At 46.1% G+C, this 25712-nt stretch overlaps 1 protein-coding gene across 2 annotated transcripts in view; it reads right to left on the bottom strand.

Moving 5' to 3' along the window:
• Window positions 1-25712, bottom strand: part of srgap2 (SLIT-ROBO Rho GTPase activating protein 2) — a 195077-nt gene that overhangs the window by 86002 nt on the left and 83363 nt on the right. Inside the window, exons 1-2 of one of the 2 annotated variants that reach the window (XM_068007743.1) lie at window positions 10101-10188; window positions 5139-5334 (exon numbers count right to left, since the gene is read on the bottom strand). In XM_068007743.1, coding sequence (XP_067863844.1) covers window positions 5139-5334; window positions 10101-10146 — 242 coding nt within the window. In that variant the 5' untranslated portion in view covers window positions 10147-10188. Of the gene's footprint in view, window positions 1-5138; window positions 5335-10100; window positions 10189-25712 lie in introns of those variants that run through there. The other variant, XM_068007742.1, reaches the window with a different exon arrangement.

Consider the following 25712-nt stretch of genomic DNA (forward strand, 5'->3'; position numbering starts at 1 on the left):
TCCCCTAGCAGAGATATTTGAATCATCAACAGCTACAGGTGAGGTGCCTGAAGATTGGAGGGTAGCAAATGTTGTGCCTTTGTTTAAAAAGGGTGGCAGGGAAAAGCCTGGGAACTACAGACCGGTGAGCCTGACATCTGTAGTGGGTAAGTTGTTAGAGGGTATTCTGAGGGACAGGATCTACAGGCATTTGGAGAGGCAGGGACTGATTAGGAACAGTTAGCATGATTTTGTGAGAGGAAAATCATGTCTCACGAATTTGATTGAGTTTTTTGAAGGGGTAACCGAGAAGATAGATGAGGGCTGCGCAGTGGACGTGGTCTACATGGACTTCAGCAAAGCCTTTGACAAGGTACCGCATGGTAGGTTGTTACATAAGGTTAGATCTCATGGGATCCAAGGTGAGGTAGCCAATTGGATACAAAATTAGCTTGACGACAGAAGACAGAGGGTGGTTGTAGAGGGTTGTTTTTCAAACTGGAGGCCTGTGTCCAGCGGTGTGTCTCAGGGATCGGTGCTGGGTCCGCTGTTATTTGTTATTTATATTAATGATTTGGATGAGAATTTAGGAGGCATGGTTAGTAAGTTTGCAGATGACACCAAGATTGGTGGCATTGTGGAAAGTGAAGAAGGTTATCTAGGATTGCAACGGGATCTTGATAAATTGGGCCAGTGGGCCGATGAATGGCAGATGGAGTTTAATTTAGATAAATGTGAGGTGATGCATTTTGGGAGATCGAATCGGGCCAGGACCTACTCCGTTAATGGTAGGGCGTTGGGGAGAGTTATAGAACAAAGAGATCTAGGAGTACAGGTTCATAGCTCCTTGAAAGTGGAGTCACAGGTGGATAGGGTGGTGAAGAAGGAATTCGGCATGTTTGGTTTCATTGGTCAGAACATTGAATGCAGGAGTTGGGATGTCTTGTTGAAGTTGTACAAGACATTAGTAAGGCCACACTTGGAATACTGTGTACAGTTCTGGTCACCCTATTATAGAAAGGATATTATTAAACTAGAAAGAGTGCAGAAAAGATTTACTAGGATGCTACCGGGACTTGATAGTTTGACTTATAGGGAGAGGTTAGATAGACTGGGACTTTTTTCCCTGGAGAGTAGGAGGTTAAGGGGTGATCTTATAGAAGTCTATAAAATAATGAGGGGCATAGATAAGGTAGATAGTCAAAATCTTTTCCCAAAGGTAGGGGAGTCTATAACGAGGGGGCATTGATTTAAGGTGAGAGGGGAGAGATACAAAAGGGTCCAGAGGGGCAATTTTTTCACTCAAAGGGTGGTGAGTGTCTGGAACGAGCTGCCAGAGGCAGTAGTAGAGGCGGGTACAATTTTGTCTTTTAAAAAGCATTTGGACAGTTACATGGGTAAGATGGGTATAGAGGGATATGGGCCAAGTTCAGGCAATTGGGACTAGCTTAGTGGTATAAACTGGGCGACATGGACATGTTGGGCCGAAGGGCCTGTTTCCATGTTGTAACTTCTATGAACTGAATCACTGAAACACATAGAGGGGGCCTCGGTTTATGGTTTCAACCAAAAGATGGCACTTCCGATAGTGCAGTGCTCCCTCAGTATTGCATTGGAGAGTTGTCCTAGATCACGAGCTCAAACATTTCATGCTTGGGATACCCAGTGAAAAAAATCTCAGTTAATTTCTGTAATTTTTTTTCCGAGCCCCCTCTACACGAGAAGGCAGTGACTTGCGTTAGAGCCAAAGCTCCAAGGGTGTTGCCTGTCCTCCACTACCTCCTCAGACAATAAAGTGTATTCAACCATACAACAACTTGCATTTATATGGCGCCTTTAGCATAGTAAAATGTCCCAAGGTGCTTTACAGGAGCATAATCAGACAAAATTTGACATCAATCCCATGAGGAGAAATTAGGACAGGTGACCAAACGCTTGGTCAAACAGGTAGGTTTTAAGGTGAGTCTTAAAGGAGGAGAGAGAGGAAGAGAGGCAGAGAGGTTTCGGGAGGGAATTACAGAGCTTAGGGTCTAGGCAGCTGAAGGCATGTCCGCCAATGTGGGGTGATGGAAATTGGGGCTACGCAGAATTGGGCACTGGCCACAGGCCACTGCGGGCGCAGACCATTGCAGACACTGGCCACAGCGGGAGTCAGGCAGGACACAGGTTGTCATTCGTGCACCAGTGAACAGCAGTGACCCAGGCCGCTCACTTCCATGCGGCAGAATCCAAAAAAAGGAACACCTCCTTGGCCCCAGAGACACAAAATACAAAGGAACAGACTGAGAGCTGTGGGGGAACTCATTCAACAGCAGAAAAAGAAAACTGCAGCTGATTTTTATTTCTGAACCCACAGAAGAAAAAGGTCTCCAGCCCTCACACATTTCAAAATGTTACTTTCACCCATCAAAACATTCAATCAGCTCTCCAGATGTCACGGGATAGAACCCATCTGTGCAACTCCCCCAATGGCTCAGTGACGCATACAGATCAGAGAGGCCTGGGGTTCCATCCTAGGTCTGCGATGGATTTCCTTATCTCAGCTGAGGCCAGTGGTATAGGTACTGTATTCGGCCGCAGCATCGCTGGGCTGGAGAGAGGGAGCAAGGTGAGCCTGGATTCCTGCTCTCGATCATTGCCCACTGACTCTCCCCGCTGGAAAACACAAGCGTGAATGTTGGACAAGGACAAGACTGGGTTTGGCGGTGATACCACGACCGGATACCCTGCCGACACTCACTGAGTTAGGCTCATGCATGAAGAATGTCCTCTTGGGCCAGGTACCAGAGGGCTGTTAACCCAGGGCTGGGGAGCCGTACCCCAGCAAGAAGTCAACGTCTTCAGGAGAGGAGGAATGAAAAAAGAAAATGTCTAAACTCTCGAGTTCAATAAGCCTCAGTATTAGGGTTACCAACCCTCCAGGATTGGCCTGGAGTCTCCAGGAATTGAAGGTTAATCTCTCGGACACTGCAGTGAGCAAAAACCCAGGAGAAAAATCATAGGAGCATTCAAACTAATGTGTGCTATTTCTATTTTCTTTGAACACGTCTGTTTATTAGTTTTAAAATTTTAGAGACGGGAAAAAAAGCTGTTTTACTGACAGTCAAGAATCACCCAATCGGGTAATGAAGAGTCTTTATGCTCTCCAATTGGCTCTGGGAGGGCAGGGCTCCGCGAGGATGGACATGTTGGGGGACCAATGGTGGGATCGTGGGGGCGGGGTGGTTGAAGGCAGGAGGTCATGTGGTGAAACCTCTAGGAATAGGTGCAACCAGAGTTGGCAACTTTACTGAATGCTGAAAGGGTTAACATTACTGGCCTGAAGCCAGCAGGTGCCGGAGCAGAAAAGCACTGGAATAAGCTGGACAGACAGATTCTTAGACTGCTTGTCCTAAATATAGGCTCAGCCACAAGAAGGGGGCATCTGTCCCTTCACATTCTGGTGAGATCGTCAAAATCATGCCCAGCAGCTGAGGAGGCTGAGGTCACAGACTCCACGCAGATGTGCACAGACGGGACACCAACTCCTGCACGCACACAACTGTGTCACAGTGTGTATTAGGTGTCAGCCGTGGCTCATTGGGTAGCACTCTTGCCTCCACATCAGGAGGTTGTAGGTTCAAGTCCCACTCTAGAGACTTGAGCATATAATCTAGGCTGATATTTCAATCCAGTACTGAGGGGGTGCTGCCTTTTGGATGAGACGTGAACCTAGGTGTGAACACGACAAAGAAAAATGGAGCAAATTTATTATAGGGAGCAAAAAACATTTCCCGTAAAAGCTTGAGCCGTTTGACCTATTTGAATGTGGACCGGACACAGAAACTGAGCGCAAAATAAGTGAAACTGCTCAGTGGGGAGTATCTGTATTACAGACGTAACAATGAAATATTCCTAAATGAAACGACAGCAGAGATTCCCAAGCAATTAACAAACAGCCTTTATAGATCTCCCACCAGTCTCGGGTCACATGCGTGCGGCTATGGTACTAATTGGAAAACACAAAGTGCAGAGGGCGTCGCACTCCCCTCAAGGGGGGGGGGGGGAAGAGAGGAGGGTCTCACTCCCCTTGAGGGGGTATAGGGTTAAAATCAACATTTTGGTGAAATTTTTAATAAACTTCTCTTTGATACTAGTTTCAGAACTCCACTTTAACCCTTAACCTGCTTACTTTCTCAAGGAAATGCCAGTCTCTTTGGGTTAGTTGATTTGTAAATTTTGGTTCGAGATTGAGATTGAGATTGAGAGCTGGTGAAGGACTCCATCTATAGAATGAAAACAAATCTGTGAGGCTGTAACTGTTGTCATATAAAATGGCCTTGGATAGTTCTAATCTTCTCAAGGACACATTTATATGTTTATTCTTTGCTGTACATGTAAATAGATAGGGTGGTTTATATTGTGTCCTGAGATCATGCTGTGGAGCCTCTTGGAGACTTGGTGTGTCAAACTAAGAGTGAAGGTCATGGAGGGGGTGAGGTGATGGGTTTTAGCTGAGCTTAAAAAGTGAGTCCATTGTTAGAAGATGAAGCAGAAGGACGAGCTCTGGAAGGTTGAGCTGAACTGGCTGTAACGTGGGATCTTCTGCAGTACAACAACAACTTGCATCTATATAGAACCTTTAGCGTAGTAAAAACGTCCCAAGGAGCTTCACAGGAGCGATTATCAGACAGCATCTCTTGTAATCTCAGTGTTGGCTGTGTACTCACTCTTGATACATTGATACAGGACTGCAACCTCTGTCTGTATTATTACAAAAATACATTTCCAAAATTTTCACGCACTGCGTTACTGAAAATGACATGATTTTAAAAACATAGCATGGGTCGGAGTATCTAATCGAGGGGTTCGGTGGGGATTATATATAGAATAACGGATACTCGGGAATGAGTTACAGACTGGAATCTAATTGAATCATCGGAGAGTGAAGCACCATATATTTATGAGTGTTATTTGAATCAATTGATCAAATTTCCAGTTTTAAATGCAGCTGAAAATGTTATCTGGTGAAGCTGAATGACTACTATATTGATATATATTCATAACCAAGTCTGCCCATATAACCCCAAGCCACTCCCAGTCCTATCCAGCTCCTTTTTGAAGGAGTTTATTGACCTCTTCTACCAGGAGTCTGCAGTATGAAACAGTGTTCCACATACTTGAACTGCAGGTGGTCCTTGGTGCTCCTGGTTTTGGCCATGAAACGCTCGGCCAGCTTCTCCAGGTTCCTCGAGTAGTCCATCTCGATCTCGGACTTTTTCCGGAAGAAGTCCTGCAGGTCCTGAAGGAGCTGGACCCTCGCCTCTGATTGCTGGTCCAAACATTTCAGCTGTTCCAGGAGCTGAGCGCGGATCTCTGCGGCAAGACAAAGAAACATGTCAGGAAATCAACAAAACAGGCACAGTCAGTCAGATTCTGATTGGCACATTGCTATCTCAAGAGAGGACGCCAGGCAGCCAATCAGTTGGTGAATTGCCATGGTCCTCAGGAAACCCTGGGGTATGTGTGTCCCACTCTAATGTGTCAATGAAAACAATGCCAAACACAGCCTACCATACTGAGGAGGTACATGCTGCTCAGGTCTCCAGAGTTGATGACGTTAATTGTACACTGGCCGGCCAACCCACCACTCCTGTCCCCAGCCTAACACTACCTCAAGGTTGCGTTTGAACAGTGAGATATAACAGGAAGCCAGAATGATCGCAAAGAGTTTGACTGAAGGAATATTTTGGCCCATAGAGAGTCAGACACTACACTCTATTTATGACCTTTAACCATCCTTTATGTTGGATCTTTGGGGCCTGTTGCAGTGCAACAGAGTGAAAAAAAATCAAATGAGCAAAGGTCAGAACTTTGTAGACGGATGAAACCCAGGCAACATAAATCTCCCAGAAGACAGGAAAACAGTTTCCAAAGTTCAGTATATTTCTTCACAAAAATCAACACTATTTTCCATCATGTCTCAGTACAAGTTTAATATTCTCTGCCATTAAAGACCAATTTGGAAGCTTCAACAATGATCTCCCATTTCTCTGGATGATTAACTATAAGTTTAATAAAAAAGGCTGACTGGAAATGAAAATAAACACAGTTAACGTCAAACAAAGCCTCACAACAACTGTAAAGCTCAGAGTTCTGACAAGAACTCTGGGGATTCAGTGAGGGCGATGGGTCCTTTCAGCATCTAGTGAGGTGGTCTGTGCTTCTCTTTGAGGTCTTGCCCAGCAGTGAATCACACACCTTCCCGTCTGTAAACCCCATGCCACGAGACTTCTCCACAGGCACCAACATCTTGGAAACTGCATTAAGTCTTAAACGGACAAAACATTCGTCGTTTTGGGTTGTAGACACCCCGAGGTGACCATGTCCATCTCCCCCCCAGCCCCAAACAGATACGAGCTCCTTACAAATAAGTAACTACTTTTCCTCTTGATTTCCCTTCTCTTTTCTTAACCTTTCCACTTTCTTTGGGTAGAATTCAGAATATTCCCCACTCAGATAATTAACGCTGCCAGTCATGGTGATAATTCCGGTAAATGGTAAGTCATTGGTTAGTTTGAGAGATCATCTCCTCAACTTTCCCACGTTTCTCACTGGGATTTCATTTTGCTCCCACATCGCATATCATCACTGAATTTTCAGAGATGCCTTTCCCCAGTTAATTGCACCCCGCCTTCCCAATTTCCTCCCCTCTTCTGAAGGCGCCGATTCCTTGCTGGTGTGCAGTTCCAAGGGTGCCCAGCACCCTCCACTAACTGGCTGAAAATGGTCAGTCTTCACAGTGTCGACGGATTATCCGAGCACGAGGGGTTTCACAGCTGAGCCCAAGTCTGTCCTCAACTCGCATGCAAAAAAAAGGGAACGACCGGCCGACCCATTAAGACTGTCCCATCCAGACATGATGCCATCTCCATGAACCATTAACCCACCCTGCCAGTCACACTATGTCCCGAGTGAGGCAAAAACACAAGAGAAAAAAGTTGGCCAATTTAGGAAAAAACTCTGCCACATCCCTCTCTGACCCCTGAACTCCGTATCTAACACTGGTGAGCGAGCACCATCACAACAAGGGCTGCTGTGACTCATGGAGAAGGCCCACTACCTACACCATCTACAGACAACTAGAGATGGCCAATAAATGGGGCATCACCCACATCCTATGAACAAACATAAAAAAATTATTTGGATTTGAAAAAAACTTTGGGAGGTCCTGAGGTGTATTGATAAATACAAGTTCTTCCTTTCTAATTTGTTAAGTTTGCCTAATTTGAATAATCACCTTCCCTTTCGCTAACAAAAACAGCCCAAAATAGCATCATCTGCTGTTGACAGATATGTGAGATTGAGGAAAATTAGACACGTCTAAAATGAACAAACACTGTCCAAGGCTGTAATTTACGCAGAAGCAGATGTTCAAAAGCTAAGATTAGCTCCATCAGGAAATTCTAATGTTGCGGTCCACACAGATTTGACTGACATTCCTTCACACCAATCTCAGCTCCTGTTTGGATTTGTGTGTTGCTGCTGCTGTTGTTGTAATCAGACTCTCTTTACAGCTTCTTGGGCTATATCCAAGATGATGGCTGGAAAATGGGCAGGCCTCTCTGGAGACTCCGTCAACATCTGGCAGTGTGGGTGGGGTATGTCCTCGAAGTGCTACCCGTACAGTGAACTGAATACACTCAGTTCCTCTTGCCGACTACAGTGGCAAAGGGACATGTCCCCACAGGTGCTCCATCAAGTGTACGTCTTTTTATTACTACTTCCCTGAAATGATTTTGGGCCAGTCTTAAACTACTTCCTCATAGCATGAGCACATGAACATAAGAAATAGGAGCAGGAGTAGGCCATAGGCCTCTCGAGCCTGATCCACCATTCAATAAGATCATGGCTGATCTGCGACCTCATCTCCACTTTCCCGCCCGATCCCCATATCCTTGATTCCCCTGGAGTCCAAAAATCTATCCATCTCAGCCTTGAATATATTAAATGACTCAGCATCCACAGCCCTCTGGGGTAGAGAATTCCTCCTCATCTCAGTCTTGAATGGTCGACCCCTTATCCTGCGACTATGCCTCCTAGTTCTAGACTCTCTAGCCAGGGGAAACAATCTCTCAGCATCTACCCTGTCAAGCCCCCTCATAATCTTATATGTTCCCATGAGATCACCTCCCATCTTCTAAACTCCAGAGAGAATAAGCCCATTCTACTCAACCTCTCCTCATAGGACAACCCTCTCATCCCAGGAATTAATCTAATGAACCTTCGCTGCATGGCCTCTAAGGCAAGTATATCCTTCCTTAGATAAGGAGACCAAAACTGTACGCAGTACGCCAGGTGAGGTCTCACTAAAGCCCTGTACAATTGCAGTAAGACTTCCTTACTCTTGTACTCCAACCCCCTTGCAATAAAGGCCAACTTGATATTTGCTTTCCTAATTGCTTGCTGCACCCGCATACTAACTTTTTGTGTTTCTTGTATGAGAACACCCAAGTCGCTCTGAATACCAACATTTAATAGTTTCTCACCATTTAAAAAATGTTCTGTTTTTCTATTCTTCCTACCAAAGTGAATAACTTCACATTTCCCCACATTATACTTCATCTGCCACCTTCTTGCCCACTCACTTAATCTGTCTGTATCCTTTTCAGTCCAGAATCTAGAGAATTTTGGAAGATCATAACCATGGCAAAAAAAGTCCCTTTAATTTGGCACAACTTCGCAGACTCACTGAAAGAGGCCCAATGGTGGCTGGTGTGGGAAAGTGTCCTACTGCTATAGGAGGAGAGTTGGGCTGAGGCACTGCATCGGAGCTGTGCGGAGTGTGCTTTACTCTGAATCTCACCCGTGCTGTACCTGCCCTGGGAATGTTTGATGGGACAGTGTAGAGGGAGCTTTACTCTGAATCTCACCCATGCTGTACCTGCCCTGAGAATGTTTGATGGGACAGTGTAGAGGGAGCTTTACTCTGTATCTAACCCTTACTCAAAATGTCCCCTAAAATTGACAAATATTCTATACCCTAGTTTCAGTGTCCCTCACTTTGATGAGTATAAAATTCACAATAAAAGCATACTTCTGCCCAGTTCCGCAATGCCAAGCTCTGAATGCCAGCCACGTGATTGTGGTGAGTTGGGCAAGTCAGGAGGTCAGGTTGGGGGGGGAAGTCTTGGAGTCAGTGCCTTCTGGGCAGTGAGGAGTGGGAGTAAAAAAATGGGATCATTACCCTCCTCCCCAGCACTGTTTCTTGTGAATCCTGTGATGGCCGTTTACAGTTCTGGGGTAGCCCACTGGATTGGCACAAAATGACTCGAGACCCCAGGAAGGAGGAGGAGAAAACACCCTGAGAATTGGCAACACCAACAACTCATTCCATCCAACCACAGTAAACCAGACAGGAGATCTCTCAACGGGCCCAATTTAATCAGAACATCCCAATGGCGAGACTGAGACAAAACCTGGGAGCTCAGCTCACACACCAACCTTTCAAAGCACAGGAAGTGATTGGGGGGGGGGGGGGGACTGCAGGCCGGGGGGGGGGGGGGGAACAGGCCAAGGTGGGGAATGGTCTGAGATAGAAAGCCCGGGGACCAGAATCTATGAGTATCTGATCTAGTCACAGGTACACAGTTTACTCTAATGTTGGGACTGGATGGGAATTTAGTGAAGATAACAAAACATTTCAAAGTTCCACTCACAACAGCTTGAACTCAGCAGTGATTCCATCACAAAAGACCCAGTTAGTGAAACAACAAAAACAAAAGACAGACAACATTTAACTTGTCACATCTCACAGGATTGCCCCACAGCATTTCACACACAGTGAATCCCATCTGAAGTGCAGTGACCGTGGTTATGTTGGGAGTTGCAGGCAAAATGGCATTTTCATAGAATCATACAGCACAGAAGGAGACCACTCGGCCCATCGTGCCTGTGCCGGCTCTTTGAAAGAGCTATGCAATTAGTCCCACTCCCCTGTTCTTTCCCCATAGCCCTAAAAAATTTTCCTTTTTAAGTATTTATCCAATTCCCTTTTGATCGTTACTATTGAATCTGCTTCCACTGCCCTTTCAGGCTTTCACCCATTTTGTTAAATAAAAAGTCTCAAGAGTTTTAAATACCTTTAAAACGGCGTACAAACAGGACCTTTATTCCCGAATGTTTCATTCTCGCTGAAGTGTCTTCACAAAAATCAAATTGCCATCACTGTTTCAACCCAACATTCACACTCGAGATCGTAAAAGAGATGACTGATGCAATGTGACCCAATGGAGAGAAAGGCCCTCCCCCCCCGCCACCCCCGCTCCCCCATCTCCCATCCATTCTGACCACCACTGTTAAAGGTTTCAGTTTCATGTTCATCAGGAGATTACAACTTCCTCAGTTGAGCAGCTGGTCGGGGAGGGCGCGGGGGAGAGAGAAATTAACAAAGTGAGAGGGGAAAGCTCCTGAAACTAAAGCAAGCACATCTAAATTCAGCCACTGCTGCCAGCTCACCTCTGCTCCCGGTCACGGCCCAAGAAAAAACCATTCAAGTTCCCCCATTTTTAAATATCACAAAGAAAAATTCCCACATCACATGAGGAACTTAAGGAATCTCCCCAGTCTAACTGAGGAGCTTAACTTGCAGTTTTTATCAAGTGAATAAAGAACTTTAAATGATCTTGTGACAAAATAAAGAGGAGTGGAATGAGAAATGGTCATTTGGCTCATCAACCCCGCTCATGTACAATCTAATTTAATGTAGACTCCACCCCATCCATCTAATCACCTCCCACAGTATCATGTACACTCTACCCACCCTGGTCTGAATGTTTTAGGCAAATAAGAAGCTAGACTGGAAGAATTCGAAGAGAGAATTGGGAATGGTGAGCACAGAACCTGGTCACGATGACATGTTCAAAGACCTGGCAGAGAAAAGAGAGGTTTAATATGGGATGGCAGTTTGAGAGTATGGAAGAATTCAGGATTGTCTCTTGCAGCAGGAAAGGAAACTGAGAAGAGGAATAGCGGACTTATCTGCCTCCACATTCAGCACCATCTGTGTAAAGTAGTTAAACCTCAGGTTGCTGAATGTGGAGGCAGCTAAGTCAACAAATTCAAGTGGGAGCTGGATAGATATTTGGGAGAAAAAGTGATTGGCGGGTAGGGGAGCAAGTTATGTGTGGGATTTTCCCTTCTTTGAGACTAGTCAGATAGACCAAAATGGACTCTTCCAATCCTGTACATTCCCACCTTTCTCTCTGGCCCCGAAACTCCAGGACATCCATCTAACCTCGTAACGTGCACTTTCCTCTTTGACCAGTTCCCTTTCTTGGAATGACCCAGCAGCTCAGCGAGTAGCAGATTTAACACACACAGCACACTGCCTTTGGTTTTCAAAAATAGATCCTGGGACGTTTTTGTGTTTAATTTATTTTGCACCTTTCAAAAAGGTGGAAAGGGTCAAAAAATTTGATAAATCAGAGAAACAATTCTAAGCATAGCAGCCCCAGTATTCATTCTCTGCAGGTGTGTAAAATGTATTACTGTTATAATGGGATGAAACAATTCAAGGGCAGGAAAGGGAGACATGAAGGAAGAAAGAAAAAATGAGTTTTCATTTATATAGTGCACTATCAGATCCTCAGGTGTTCCAAAGCACTTCACAGATAATGAAGTACTTTTGGAGTGTAGATAGTGGTTAAATATAGGGAAACAAGGCAGCCAATCTGTGCACAGCAAAATCCCAGATGAGATAAATGAAGAGTTAATGTGGTTGAGGGAGGAATGTTGGCCTGGAGGATTAAATATCGGGAAGGAGGGAGGGAGTTGACAGTCCAGAAGCAGAGTTTGCAGTTCAAATCCAGGGTAAATAAATAGATAGATTGGATCTTCAAATCATCAAAAAAAAGGTTGGGTGGAAAAAAAAACAGCAAAAATAAATGACCTGAGCAGGGAAGGAGACAGTCATAAAGGAAAAACAGTAACACCTGAAAAGGGCAACACCTCATTAATCAGCACTTGATAATCCTGATCTGCGATTGGTAATCTCGATCTGTGCCGGATTATCTCAATCTGTTTATCACTACGACCTCCAATCCTATTCCCAGTGAGATGTTTATCCTCTTCTTCTCTAAAGCAGTTAATCGGCACAGCATTAACTGGGCGTCTGTTGCACAGATTCACCACTCCATGAGCAGGCTTCATTTCTTTCTATCTCTGGTCTCACTTGACACCGGCTAGTATTGCATTCATTTCCACACTCTCTACACTGGCAGCTCAAGTTAAAAGGCCTAGAAATAGCTACAATTACCCCCACCGTCCTTAAGTTAGAAAGTGGGGGCAAATAAGAAGTGGGAGTATAACTTATGCCAACAAAAATATTGAATGTGGGGAAGAGGCAATGTCTCCTTCATTCTCCCAGTAGTTTGTCTATGGCTGAGTTGGAGCGGTGGGTGGGGGTGGGGGTGTGGGGGTGGGGGTGTGGGAGTGTTGACCACTTGGACAAGGTACTGGAAGACACCCAGCATCTATGGAACCATAAAGCAAAATTCGCATTTACATGAGACCGTATCACATTCTCGGGAGATGTCAATGACACGTGTTTAATGAATGACTTTACAAAGTGCAGTCACTGTTTTACAGGCAAACATAGCAGCCAATTAGCTCACATCAAGGTGCTACAAGTGGCAAATGAAATGAACGCCCAGTTAATCTGTTTTTGACTGTGTTGTTGAGGGAGGAATGTTGGCTCGGACTTTGGGAGAACGCCCTGCTCTTCTTTGAATAGTGCCCTGGGATCTTTTATGTCCACCTGATGGACAGACGGGGCCTCAATTCTCATCTGATAGTGCAGCACTCCCACAGTACTGACCCTCCGACAGTGCAGCACTCCCACAGTACTGACCCTCCGACAGAGCAGCACTCCCACAGTACTGACCCTCCGACAGTGCAGCACTCCCTCAGTACTGACCCTCCGACAGTGCAGCACTCCCTCAGTACTGCCCCTCCGACAGTGCAGCACTCCCTCAGTACTGCCCCTCCGACAGTGCAGCACTCCCTCAGTACTGCCCCTCCGACAGTGCAGCACTCCCTCAGTACTGCCCCTCCGACAGAGCAGCACTCCCTCAGTACTGACCCTCCGACAGTGCAGCACTCCCTCAGTACTGACCCTCTGACAGTGCAGCACTCCCTCAGTACTGACCCTCCGACAGAGCAGCACTCCCTCAGTACTGACCCTCCGACAGTGCAGCACTCCCTCAGTACTGCCCCTCTGACAGTGCAGCACTCCCTCAGTACTGACCCTCTGACAGTGCAGCGTTCCCTCAGTACTGCCCCTCCAACAATGCAGCACTCCCTCAGTACTGACCCTCCGACAGTGCAGCACTCCCTCAGTACTGACCCTCCGACAGAGCAGCACTCCCTCAGTACTGACCCTCCGACAGTGCAGCACTCCCTCAGTACTGACCCTCCGACAGTGCAGCACTCCCTCAGTACTGACCCTCCAACAGTGCAGCACTCCCTCAGTACTGACCCTCCGACAGTGCAGCACTCCCTCAGTACTGACCCTCTGACAGTGCAGCACTCCCTCAGTACTGACCCTCCGACAGTGCAGCACTCCCTCAGTACTGACCCTCCGACAGTGCAGCACTCCCTCAGTACTGACCCTCCGACAGAGCAGCACTCCCTCAGTACTGACCCTCCGACAGAGCAGCACTCCCTCAGTACTGACCCTCCGACAGAGCAGCACTCCCTCAGTACTGACCCTCCGACAGTGCAGCACTCCCTCAGTACTGCCCCTCTGACAGTGCAGCACTCCCTCAGTACTGACCCTCTGACAGTGCAGCGTTCCCTCAGTACTGCCCCTCCAACAATGCAGCACTCCCTCAGTACTGACCCTCCGACAGTGCAGCACTCCCTCAGTACTGACCCTCCGACAGAGCAGCACTCCCTCAGTACTGACCCTCCGACAGTGCAGCACTCCCTCAGTACTGACCCTCCGACAGTGCAGCACTCCCTCAGTACTGACCCTCCAACAGTGCAGCACTCCCTCAGTACTGACCCTCCGACAGTGCAGCACTCCCTCAGTACTGACCCTCTGACAGTGCAGCACTCCCTCAGTACTGACCCTCCGACAGTGCAGCACTCCCTCAGTACTGACCCTCCGACAGTGCAGCACTCCCTCAGTACTGACCCTCCGACAGAGCAGCACTCCCTCAGTACTGACCCTCCGACAGAGCAGCACTCCCTCAGTACTGACCCTCCGACAGTGCAGCACTCCCTCAGTACTGCCCCTCTGACAGTGCAGCACTCCCTCAGTACTGACCCTCTGACAGTGCAGCGTTCCCTCAGTACTGCCCCTCCAACAATGCAGCACTCCCTCAGTACTGACCCTCCGACAGTGCAGCACTCCCTCAGTACTGACCCTCCGACAGAGCAGCACTCCCTCAGTACTGACCCTCCAACAGTGCAGCACTCTCTCAGTACTGCCCCTCCGACAGTGCAGCACTCCCTCAGTACTGCTCCTCCGACAGTGCAGCACTCCCTCAGTACTGACCCTCCGACAGTGCAGCACTCCCTCAGTACTGCACTAGAGTGTCAGCCTAGATTATTGGCTCAAGTACATAGTGGGACAATGTTCAGACTCAGGGGTGAGGGAGCTAACACTGAGACATGGCTAACAGTATCGTCAGCAGAAGAAGAGAAAAAAATGCTCAGAAATTCAGGTGTAGAAAAGCTGATGTAAAGCAGCTTTGGGTTTATCCGATAATCTCTAGTGTGATGTGATAGTTTATAAAAAGATGTGAGTAAGAGGAAGTTAAGATACAGAAATGCAGATGGACACAGACAGAGAATTTACAGCAATTGCTCAAACTTCACTTTTGTGGCTCATGGCTCCTTGGGACCTGATTGAGAACTTCCTGGAGTTATATAAGCTCAGCATTCAGATTAAAGTCAGAAAAGAATTGTGTCACGGAAAAAGTAGTGTAGTTATATTTACACCCGCACACAGACACACGTACAATACACACAGACATACACACAACACACAAATACACACAAACACAACACAGATACATTACACACATACAACAGACTCATTACACACACACACACACACACACATAACACAGACACATTATATACACACCCGAGACTTTGCCTCACTGCGACCTATGCTAGAACCTGAGTGGTAGGGGTGGGGCCAGTAACAGTATATTCTCCTCATCCATGTTTCTCTTTTTTAAAAAAACTATAATTCAGTTCCTCTTTTCACAGTCTAACCGTGGACTATCAAGTGTATTCTTCTGCTTTTGTCTTGTAGGTGTCAGCCGTGGCTCCGAGGTAGCAATCTCCCCTCTGAGTCAGAAGGTTGTGGGTTCCAGCCCCACTCCAGGGACTTGAACGCACAATTCAGGCTGACACTTCAGTGCAGTACCGAGGGAGATAAGATTAGTAAACCGAGGCATGACTGTCTGTTCAGGTGGATGTAAAAGATCCCAAGGACACTATTTGAAGAAGATAGGGGAATTCTCCTGGTGTCCTGACTAATGTTTATCCCTCAAACAACACCATTAAAACAGATTGGTTGCTGTGTTTGCTTATGTAACAGTGACAACACTGGGAAGCACTTTGGGATGTCCTGAGGATGTGAAAGGTGCTATATAAATGCAAGTTCTTTGTCTTGCTGGACAGCAGGGGGATGCTTTGAAGGTGGGTCTATCCCAGCATGCACAGCATTACTTAAAACTGCAGGAGCATCTCTGCCTCCAACTAGAGACAGAAGAGAAATGCCTGGAATTATCAGTGAGACCCGAATGGAAGAACATAATCTGATATGACAAACGTTCACTGAATACAGAAACTGGCAGGACTGAGGCTCTGGGCCTCCATCGACTGCCTACCCAGCTCTGGGAAGTTACTGGAGCCAGGACATATATTTATAGATCGTCAAAGGATGGGGGGAGAAGGGAGGAAGGGTGGGGAGAGGAGTGAGGGAAGTGGCACAGAATTAAACATGGAGGAAGGATGGGAGGAGGAGATTAAACATGGAGGAGGGGTGGGGGAGGGGAAATGGAAGTGGGAGAGGGTAAGGGGAAGTGGAAGTGGGAGGAGGGGAAGGGGAAGTGGGAGGAGGGGAAGGGGAAGTGGGAGAGGGGAAGTGGAAGTGGGAGGAGGGGAAGTGGAAGTGGGAGAGGGGAAGTGGAAGGGGAAGCGGAGGAGAAGGGGAAGCAGAGGAGGAGAAGAGGAAGCTGGAGATGGGGAAAGGGGAGGAGGGGAAGGAGGGAGCGGACGAGGAAGTGGGAGGAAGAGAAGGGGAAGCGGGCAGAAGGGAAGGGAAAGTGGAAGGAAGGGAAGAGGAAAGGGAAGCTGGACAATGGGAAGGAGTGGTTGGGGGTATGGAGAGGAAGGGGAGAATGGGAGGAGAAGGATGGGGAGGAAGGTGCATGCTGAGGCCGTAGCCCTTAAGAAAACAAGTCAGTGAGTAACCTCGGCAAACAGAACATGGATGCACCTCTATGCACAGAGTTGTTTTGTACAACGAGTGCAATAGTTGAAGGGCATTTAACTAAATGATGTACAGATGCCACAGGCAGGGGTGAGGCACTAAAGTCTATTTAAGCTGTGGACGTGGTGTTCTTTACAGACAAACTGCTTATGTTACTGAGCCACTTTGAGAGTGTGGTAAATAAACTGCTGTTGGGTCTCCTCACTAAAATAACCACAAGGACACTACATCGAAGGTTTGCTACCTCACATTCTCAGCAGTGATGGAGCACGAGCGAGTGTGCAAGAGTGCGAGCGTGCGAGACCCCAAACCTTACTGTCTACAACCCTCAGGTGCAGCCAAACTCGGAATGATAGACCGGAGGGTAGGAATGATAGACCGGAGGGTAGGAATGCTGGCCCACAACACAACCACATTCTCGCTAGGAAGTGGAAACTAATCCCATAATTGACTGGTTGGTGTAGATATTAATGACAGGATTACACCGCAGCAAGACAGCAATCATAAAATGATTAAAAGAAAATAATTCCTCCTCCAAAACGGCCATTTTGAATTTTACTGCAGCTGATGAAAGTCCAAAATGGTTACGGATAATGTGCATCTGTATATTTTTTTGATAGATTTTCGATTTGATTTTTCTTACATCCTGGTGTTCAATTTGTACTCAGTCCTGTCTTGTGTTTTGAATGTAGTGAATGGAATCACCTGACCTTGTACATAGGTAATGTTCTCATTTTGTAAAGACCGTACTGTTTGCTGTGGTACTGAGCTAGGAAGTTCCTAGATCCGGTTCCTGGTCTGTGCAGAGTTAGCTGATTGCAGTCAGGGTAGGGTAGGGGCCCTATAATGGGGGGAGATCAGCCAGTGTTCCTGATTCAGACGGTTACACAATGGCACCTGCTGGAAAGTGGACGGTGGGGGAGAACAAGATTAAGTCTTGGCAATAATAAACTCCCAAAGAAAGTTTGTGTGTAACATCCAAGGGTGTACTTCCATCTTTCATAACTTCTTTATCTGAATGCACGTAGCATTCGTAACAAAATGGATGGGTTAACGGCACAAATTACTACGTATGGGTATGATCTTGTGGCCATTACAGAAACATGGCTACAGGGTGACAACGACTGGGAATTAAATATGCCAGGGTATTTAACAATCAGGAAGGACAGGCAGGAAGGAAGGGGAGGTGGGGTGGCTATGTTAATAAAGGAAGGAATCACTACAATACAGAGAAATGATATTGGGACAAAGGATCAGGATAATGAAACAGTTTGGGTAGAGATAAGGAATAATAAGGGGAAAAAAACACTAGTGGGCGTAGTATATAGGCCTCCTAATAGTTGCAACTCTGCTGGAAGAAGTATTAATCAGGAAATAGTCGGGGCATGTAATAAGGGAACAGCTATAATTATGGGGGATTTTAACTATCATATTGACTGGACAAATCAAATTGGGCAGGGCAGCCTTGAGGAAGAGTTTATTGAGTGTATTAGGGATGGATTTCTTGAGCAGTATGTAACTGATCCTACAAGGGGGCAAGCAACCTTGGACCTGGTCCTGTGTAATGAGCCAGGATTAATTAATAATGTCCTAGTTAAGGATCCCCTTGGAATGAGTGTCCATAACATGGTTACATTCCATATCCAATAAGAAGGTGAGAAGGTTGGTTCTCAAACTAGCGTACTGAGCTTGAATAAAGGAGACTATGATGGTATGAGAGCGGAGTTGATTGAAGTGGACTGGGAAAATAGATTAAAGGGTAGGACGGTACATGAGCAGTGGTGTTCATTTAAGGAGTTATTTTGCAACTTTCAAAAAAAATATATTCCACTGAGGAAAAAAGGGTGTAAAAGAAATGACAGCCATCCGTGGCTAAGTAAAGAAATTAAGGATAGTATCCGACTAAAAACAAGGACCTATAAGGTAGCCAAACTTAGTGGGAGGATAGAAGATTGGGAATTCTTCAAAAGACAGCAAAAAGTAACTAAAGGATTGATTAAGAAAGAGAAGATAGATTATGAAAATAAATTAGCAAAAAATATAAAAACAGATAGCAAGAGTTTCTATAGTTATATAAAAAGAAAAAGGGTGGCTAAGGCAAACGTAGGTCCTTTAGAGGATGAGACCGGGAATTTAATGGTGGGAAACATGGAGATGGCAAAAATGCTGAACAAATATTTTGTTTCAGTCTTTACGGTAGAGGACACTAAGAATATCCCAACACTGGACAAACAAGGGGCTCTAGGTGGGGAGGAGCTTAATACAATTAAAATCACTAAGGAATTGGTACTCAGTAAATTAATGGGACTCAAGGCAGATAAATCCCCTGGACCTGATGGCTTACATCCCAGGGTCTTGAGGGAAGTGGCAGTAGGGATTGTGGATGCTTTGGTAATAATTTTCCAAAATTCTCTGGACTCGGCAGAGGTCCTGGCAGATTGGAAAACTGCTAATGTAACACCGTTATTTAAAAAGGGTAGTAGGCAGAAGGCTGGAAATTATAGACCAGTTAGCCTAACATCTGTGGTGGGTAAAATTTTGGAGTCTATTATTAAGGAGACAGTAGCGGAACATTTGGATAAACATAATTTAATAGGACAAAGTCAGCATGGCTTTACGAAGGGGAAGTCATGTCTGACAAATTTGCTTGAGTTCTTTGAGGACATAATGTACAGGGTGGATAAAGGGGAACCAGTGGACGTAGTGTATTTGGACTTCCAAAAGGCATTCGACAAGGTGCCACATAAAAGATTATTGCTCAAGATAAAGAATCACTGGATTGGGGGTAATATTCTGGCATGGGTGGAGGATTGGTTATCTATCAGGAAGCAGAGAGTTGGGATAAATGGTTCATTCTCGGACTGGCAACCAGTAGCCAGTGGTGTTCCACAGGGGTTGGTGCTGGGTCCCCAACTCTTTACAATCTATATTAACGATTTGGAGGAGAGGACCAAGTGTAACATATCAAAGTTTGCAGATGATACAAAGATGGGAGGGAAAGTGGAGAGTGAGGAGGACATAAAAAACCTACAAGGGGATATAGACAGGCTGGGTGAGTGGGCGGAGATTTGGCAGATGCAATACAATATTGGGAAATGTGAGGTTATGCACTTTGGCAGGAAAAATCAGAGAGCAAGTTATTATCTTAATGGCGAGAAACTGGAAAGTACTGCAGTACAAAGGGATCTGGGGGTCCTAGTGCAAGAAAATCAAAAAGTTAGTATGCAGGTGCAGCAGGTGATCAAGAAGGCCAACGGAATGTTGGCTTTTATTGCTAGGGGGATAGAATATAAAAACAGGGAGGTATTGCTGCAGTTATATAAGGTATTGGTGAGACCGCACCTGGAATACTGCATACAGTTTTGGTCTCCATACTTAAGAAAAGACATACTTGCTCTCAAGGCAGTACAAAGAAGGTTCACTCGGTTAATCCCGGGGATGAGGGGGCGGACATATGAGGAGAGGTTGAGTAGATTGGGACTCTACTCACTGGAGTTCAGAAGAATGAGAGGCGATCTTATTGAAACATATAAGATTGTGAAGGGGCTTGATCGGGTGGATGCGGTAAGGATGTTCCCAAGGATGGGTGAAACTAGAACTAGAGGGCATAATCTTAGAATAAGGGGCTGCTCTTTCAAAACTGAGATGAGGAGAAACTTCTTCACTCAGAGGGTAGTAGGTCTGTGGAATTTGCTGCCCCAGGAAACTGTGGAAGCTACATCATTAAATAAATTTAAAACAGAAATAGACAGTTTCCTAGAAGTAAAGGGAATTAGGGGTTACGGGGAGCGGGCAGGAAATTGGACATGATTTAGATTTGAGGTTAGGATCAGATCAACCATGATCTTATTGAATGGCGGAGCAGGCTCGAGGGGCCGATTGGCCTACTCCTGCTCCTATTTCTTAGGTTCTTATTTTCCCTATTACTAGCCTCCTATGTGTTTGCTGCAATTCTTTCCTATTTCATTGACCCACTCCTCAGCTGTACCAACCCAGAAAGGGTGGGGGGGGTGGAAGATTCCTTTAGGATTCACTTCCTCGGGTCAAAGTTCAAATACATAGAATGAGCATTTCATATTATGCACACTTCCCTGTTTTTAAAAAGTGTTCCCATTTAAATTGCAGTGACCTTAAGACCATAAGAGATAGGAGCAGGAGTAGGGCATTCGCCCCTCGAGCCTGCTCTGCCATTTAATGAGATCATGGCTAATCTGATTTTTACCTCAACTCCACTTTCCCGCCCTTTCCGCATATCCTTTGGCTCCCTTGCTGATCAAAAATTTGTCTAACTCAGCCTTGAATGTATTCAATGACTCAGCCTCCACAGCTTTTTGGGACAAGGAATTCCAAAGATTCATGACCCTCTGGGAGAAGAAATTCCTCCTCATTTCCGTCTAAAACGGGCGATCCCTTATTCTGAGACTATGTCCCCTAGTCTTGGATTCCCCCATGAGGGGTAACATCCTCTCAGCATCTACCCTATCGAGTCCCCTCAGAATCTTGTATGTTTTAATAAGATCTCCTCTCATTCTTCTAAACTCCAATGAGTATAGACCCAACCTGTTCAATCTTTCCTCATAAGACAACCCTTCCATACCCAGAATCAACCTAGTGAACCTTCTTTGAACTGCCTCCAATGCAAGTATGTCCTTCCTTAAATAAGGGCATCAGAACTGTACGCAGTATTCCAGGTGTGGTCTCACCAACACCCTGTACAGTTGGAGCATGACTTCCCTGCTTTTATATTCCATTCCCCGAGAAATAAAGGCCAATATTCTGTTTGCCTTTCGGATTACCTGCTGCACCTGTATGTTGACTTTTTGTGTTTCATTTACGAGGACATCCAGATCCCTCTGTACTGCAGCATTTTGTAGTATTTCTCCATTCAGATAATATTTTGCTTTTTTATTTTTCCTCCCAAAGTGGATGACTTCACATTTTCCCACATTATATTCCATCTGCCAAATTTTTGCCCATTCGCTTAACCTGTCAATATCCCTTTGCAGACATTTTGTGTCCTCATCGCAACTTGCTTTTCCACCTATCTTTGTATCATCAGCAAATTTGGCCACAAGAGACTCTGTTCCTTCATCCAAGTCATTGATATATATTGTAAATAGTTGAGGCCCCAGCACTGATCCCTGCGGCACCCCACTAGTTACAGATTGTCATTTTGAAAATGACCCTTTTATCCGGATTCTTTGTTTTCTGCTGGTTAGCCAATCCTCTATCCATGCCAGTATATTACCCCCAACACCATGAGCTCTTATCTTGTGCAGTAATCATTTATGTGGCACCTTATCGAATGCCTTTTGGAAATCCAAATATACTGTATCCATTGGTTCCCCTTTATCCACCCAGCCCGTTACTTCCTCAAAGAACTCTAATAAATTTGTCAGACATGACTTCCCCTTCATAAAACCATGTTGACTCTCCTTGATTGTATTGTGAGTCTCCAAATGTCCTGCTACTACTTCCTTAAGAATGGATTCTAGCATTTTCCCAATGTCAGTGTTAGGCTAACTGGTCTATGGTTACCTGCTTTCTGTCTCACTCCCTTCTTGAATAGGGGTGTTACGTCTGCAATTTTCCAGAATCTAGTGAATTCTGGAAGATTACAACCAATGCATCCACCATCTCTGTAGCCACTTCCTTTAAGACCCTCGGATGCAAGCCATCATGTCCTGGGGACTTGTCAGCCTTTAGACCCATTAGTTTACCTAGTACTTTTTCTCTAGTGATAGTGATTGTTTTTAGTTCCTCCCTCCCCTTTGCCCCTTGATTTTCTACTATTATTGATATGTTATTAGTGTCTTCTACTGTGAAGACAGATACAAAATATCTGTTCAATTCCTCTGCCATTTCCTTGTTTTCCATTATTATTTACCCAGTCTCATCCTCTAAGGGACCAATGTTTACTTTAGCTACCCTCTTCCTTTTTATATACTTGTAGAAGCTTTTACTGTCAGTTTTTATATTTCTTGCTAGTTTACTCTGATAATTTATTTTCTCCCTCTTTATTATTCTTTTAGTCATCCTTTGCTGGTTTTTAAAGTTTTCCCAATCTTCGAGCTTACCAGTAATCTTTGCCATGTTGTATGCTTTTTCTTTTAACCTGATACCATCCTTGACTTCCTTAGTTAGCCATGGTTGGTTCACCCTTTTTTGGAGTCTTTCCTCCTCACAGGGATATATTTTTGTTGCGAGTCATCAAATAACTTTTTAAATGTTTGCCACAGCTTATTCACCATCATACCACCTAATCTGTTTACCCAGTCCACTTTAGCCAATTCCGCCCTCATTCCTTTATAATTGCCCTTATTTAAGTTTAATACAGTAGTTTCAGACCCAAGATCCTCGCTTTCAAACTGGATGTGAAATTCTGTCATGTTATGATCACTGCTTCCCATGGGATCCTTTACTTTGAGATCATTAATTAATCCTGTTTCGTTACCCATTACCAGATGGGCGGTGGGCTATCGCTGCACCTAGGTTGAAGGCAACGACAGCAATTTGCATTCATATAGTGCCATCAATGTAATAAAATGTCCCAAGGCGCTTCACAGGAGCGTAATCAGACAAAAATTTACATCGAGCCAAGGAAGGAGATATCAGGATAGGTGACCTCTCTCTTCTCCTTTTAAACCTACCTCTTCCTGTCCTAATATCTCCTTACTGGCTTAGGGTCAAATTTTATTTGATAACGCTCCTGTGAAGCGCCTTCGGACGTTTTACTACGTTAAAGGCACAATATAAATACAAGTTATTGTACGTTTTAAGGAGTGTCTTAAAAGAGGAGAGAGAGATGGGGAGGCGGAGAGGTTTCGGGAGGGAATTCCAGAGCTTAGGGCCTGGGTGGTTGACGGCACGGCCGCTAATGATGGGTGAAGAAAGTGGGGATGCATGCGGCCAGATGAAGGTTCACAGGGTTCTCGGACGGTTCTCGGGCTGGAGGAGGTTACAGAGATTGGGAGGAGCGAGTCCATAGAGGGATTTGAACATGAGGATGAGAATTTTAAAATCGAGGCATTCCCAGACCTGGAGCCAATGTAGGTCAGTGAGCACAGGGGGTAATGGGAGAATGGGACTTGGTGCCGGCAGCAGAGTTTTGGATGAGCTTAAGTTTATGGAGTGTGGAAGATGGGACACCAGCCAGAAGAGCATTGGAATAGTTGAGTCTGGAAGTGACAAAAGCATGGATGAGGGTTTCAGCAGCAGATGAGTTTTTTTTTATTTGTTCATGGGATGTGGGCATCGCTGGTGAGGCCAGCATTTATTGCCCATCCCTAATTGCCCTTGAGAAGGTGGCGGTGAGCTGCCTCCTTGAACCGCTGCAGTCTGTGTGGTGAAGGTTCTCCAACAGTGCTGCTGGTACGGAGTTCCAGGATTTTGACCCAGTGACGATGAAGGAACGGCGATATATTTCCAAGTCGGGATGGTGTGTGACTTGGAGGGGGACATGCAGGTGTTGTTCCCATGTGCCTGCTGCCCTTGGCCTTCTAGGTGGTAGAGGGCGCGGGTTTGGGAGCTGCTGTCGAAGAAGCTTTGGCGAGTTGCCGCAGTGCATCCTGTAGATGGTACACACTGCAGCCACGGTGCGCTGGTGGTGAAGAGAGTGAATGTTTAGGGTGGTGGATGGGGTGTCAATCAAACGGGCTGCTTTGTCCTGGGTGGTGTCAAGCTTCTTGAGTGTTGTTGGAGCTGCACTCATTCAGGCAAGTGGAGAGTATTCCGTCACACTCCTGACTTGTGCCTTGTAGATGGTGGAAAGGCTTTGGGGAGTCAGGAGGTGAGTCATTTGCTGCAGAATACCCAGCCTCTGACCTGCTCCTGTGGTCACAGTATTTATGTGGCTGGTCCAGTTAAGTTTCTGGTCAATGGTGGCCCCCAGGATGTTGATGGTGGGGGATTCGGTGATGGTAATGCCGTTGAATGTCAAGGGGAGGTGGTTCGACTCTCTCTTGTTGGAGATGGCCATTGTCTGGCGTGAATGTTACTTGCCACTTATCAGCCCAAGCCTGGATGTTGTCCAGGTCTTGCTGCATGCAGGCATGGACTCCTTCATTATCTGAGGGGTTGCGAATGGAACTGGACACTGTGCAATCATCAGCAAACATCCCCATTTATGACCTTATGATGGAGGGAAGGTCATTGATGAAGCAGCTGAAGATGGTTGGGCCTAGGACACTGCTCTGAGGAATTCCTGCAGCAATGTCCTGGGGCTGAGATGAGTGGCCTCCAACAACTACTACCACCTTCCTTTGTGCTAGGTATGACTCCAGGCACTGGGGAGTTTTCCCCCTGATTCCCATTGACTTCAATTTTACTCGGGCTCCTTGGTGCCACACTCGGTCAAATGCTGCCTTGATATCAAGGCAGGGGCAGAAACAAGTGAAGTCACGGAGGTGGAAGTTGGCGGTCTTGGTGATAGAGAGGATATGTGGTCAGTAGCTCAGCTTAGGGTCAAATAGGACTCCAAGTTGGGAATGCTCTGGTTCAGCCTCAGACAGTGGCCTGGGAGTGGGATGCAGTCGGTGTCTAGTTTGTGGTGGGGACCGAAGACAATGGCTTCGGTCTTCCTGATATTTAAACGGAGGAAAATTCTGCTCATCCAAGACTGAATGTCGGACAAGCAGTGTGACAAATCAGGGGCAGTGGAAGGATTGAGAGAGATGATGGTGAGGTAGAGCTGGGTGTCATCAGTGTACAAGTTTTCCAATGAGGAATGCAGCAAGTTATAGACAAAAATGGAGGCCACGGTTTTCGCTGTGTGAAAAATTAAATTAGGTGCAATTGAAAACCACCAGACTCAAAACCATCAACAGTGACTTTGGCAGCCACATAGCAGCACAGCCTGTTACTGGTGAGACAGAGGAAGCTTGTTCCTGAACCAGCTGTTTGCACTGGTTACCAGGCAATGCCATTAGAACGAGACTGGAAAATTCCATTTACGAGGAGCCTGGAGAGGGAGCTACCCACCCCCCCACCCCCTCCCCCGTTCCCACTACCCCCCAGTTCCCCCTACCCCCTCCCCCTACCCCCCCCACACAGATTTCTTCCTTCCCTTTCAAAAGGCACCGACTCCATCGGCACATCCCCTACTCATATCTTGCATGACAGGCTATTCTTCATGTGTGAGATCGGACGGTTTCTGCAGGTGAGACTGTAGTCGGGGCAAGATCACAGCTGATATCTACACTGATGCACTTTCCAGAAGGGGTCACAAGACAGTGAGCAGGAG

Source organism: Heptranchias perlo, chromosome 27 (assembly GCF_035084215.1).
Source record: "Heptranchias perlo isolate sHepPer1 chromosome 27, sHepPer1.hap1, whole genome shotgun sequence".
In the NCBI taxonomy this organism is placed as follows: Eukaryota; Metazoa; Chordata; class Chondrichthyes; order Hexanchiformes; family Hexanchidae; genus Heptranchias; species Heptranchias perlo.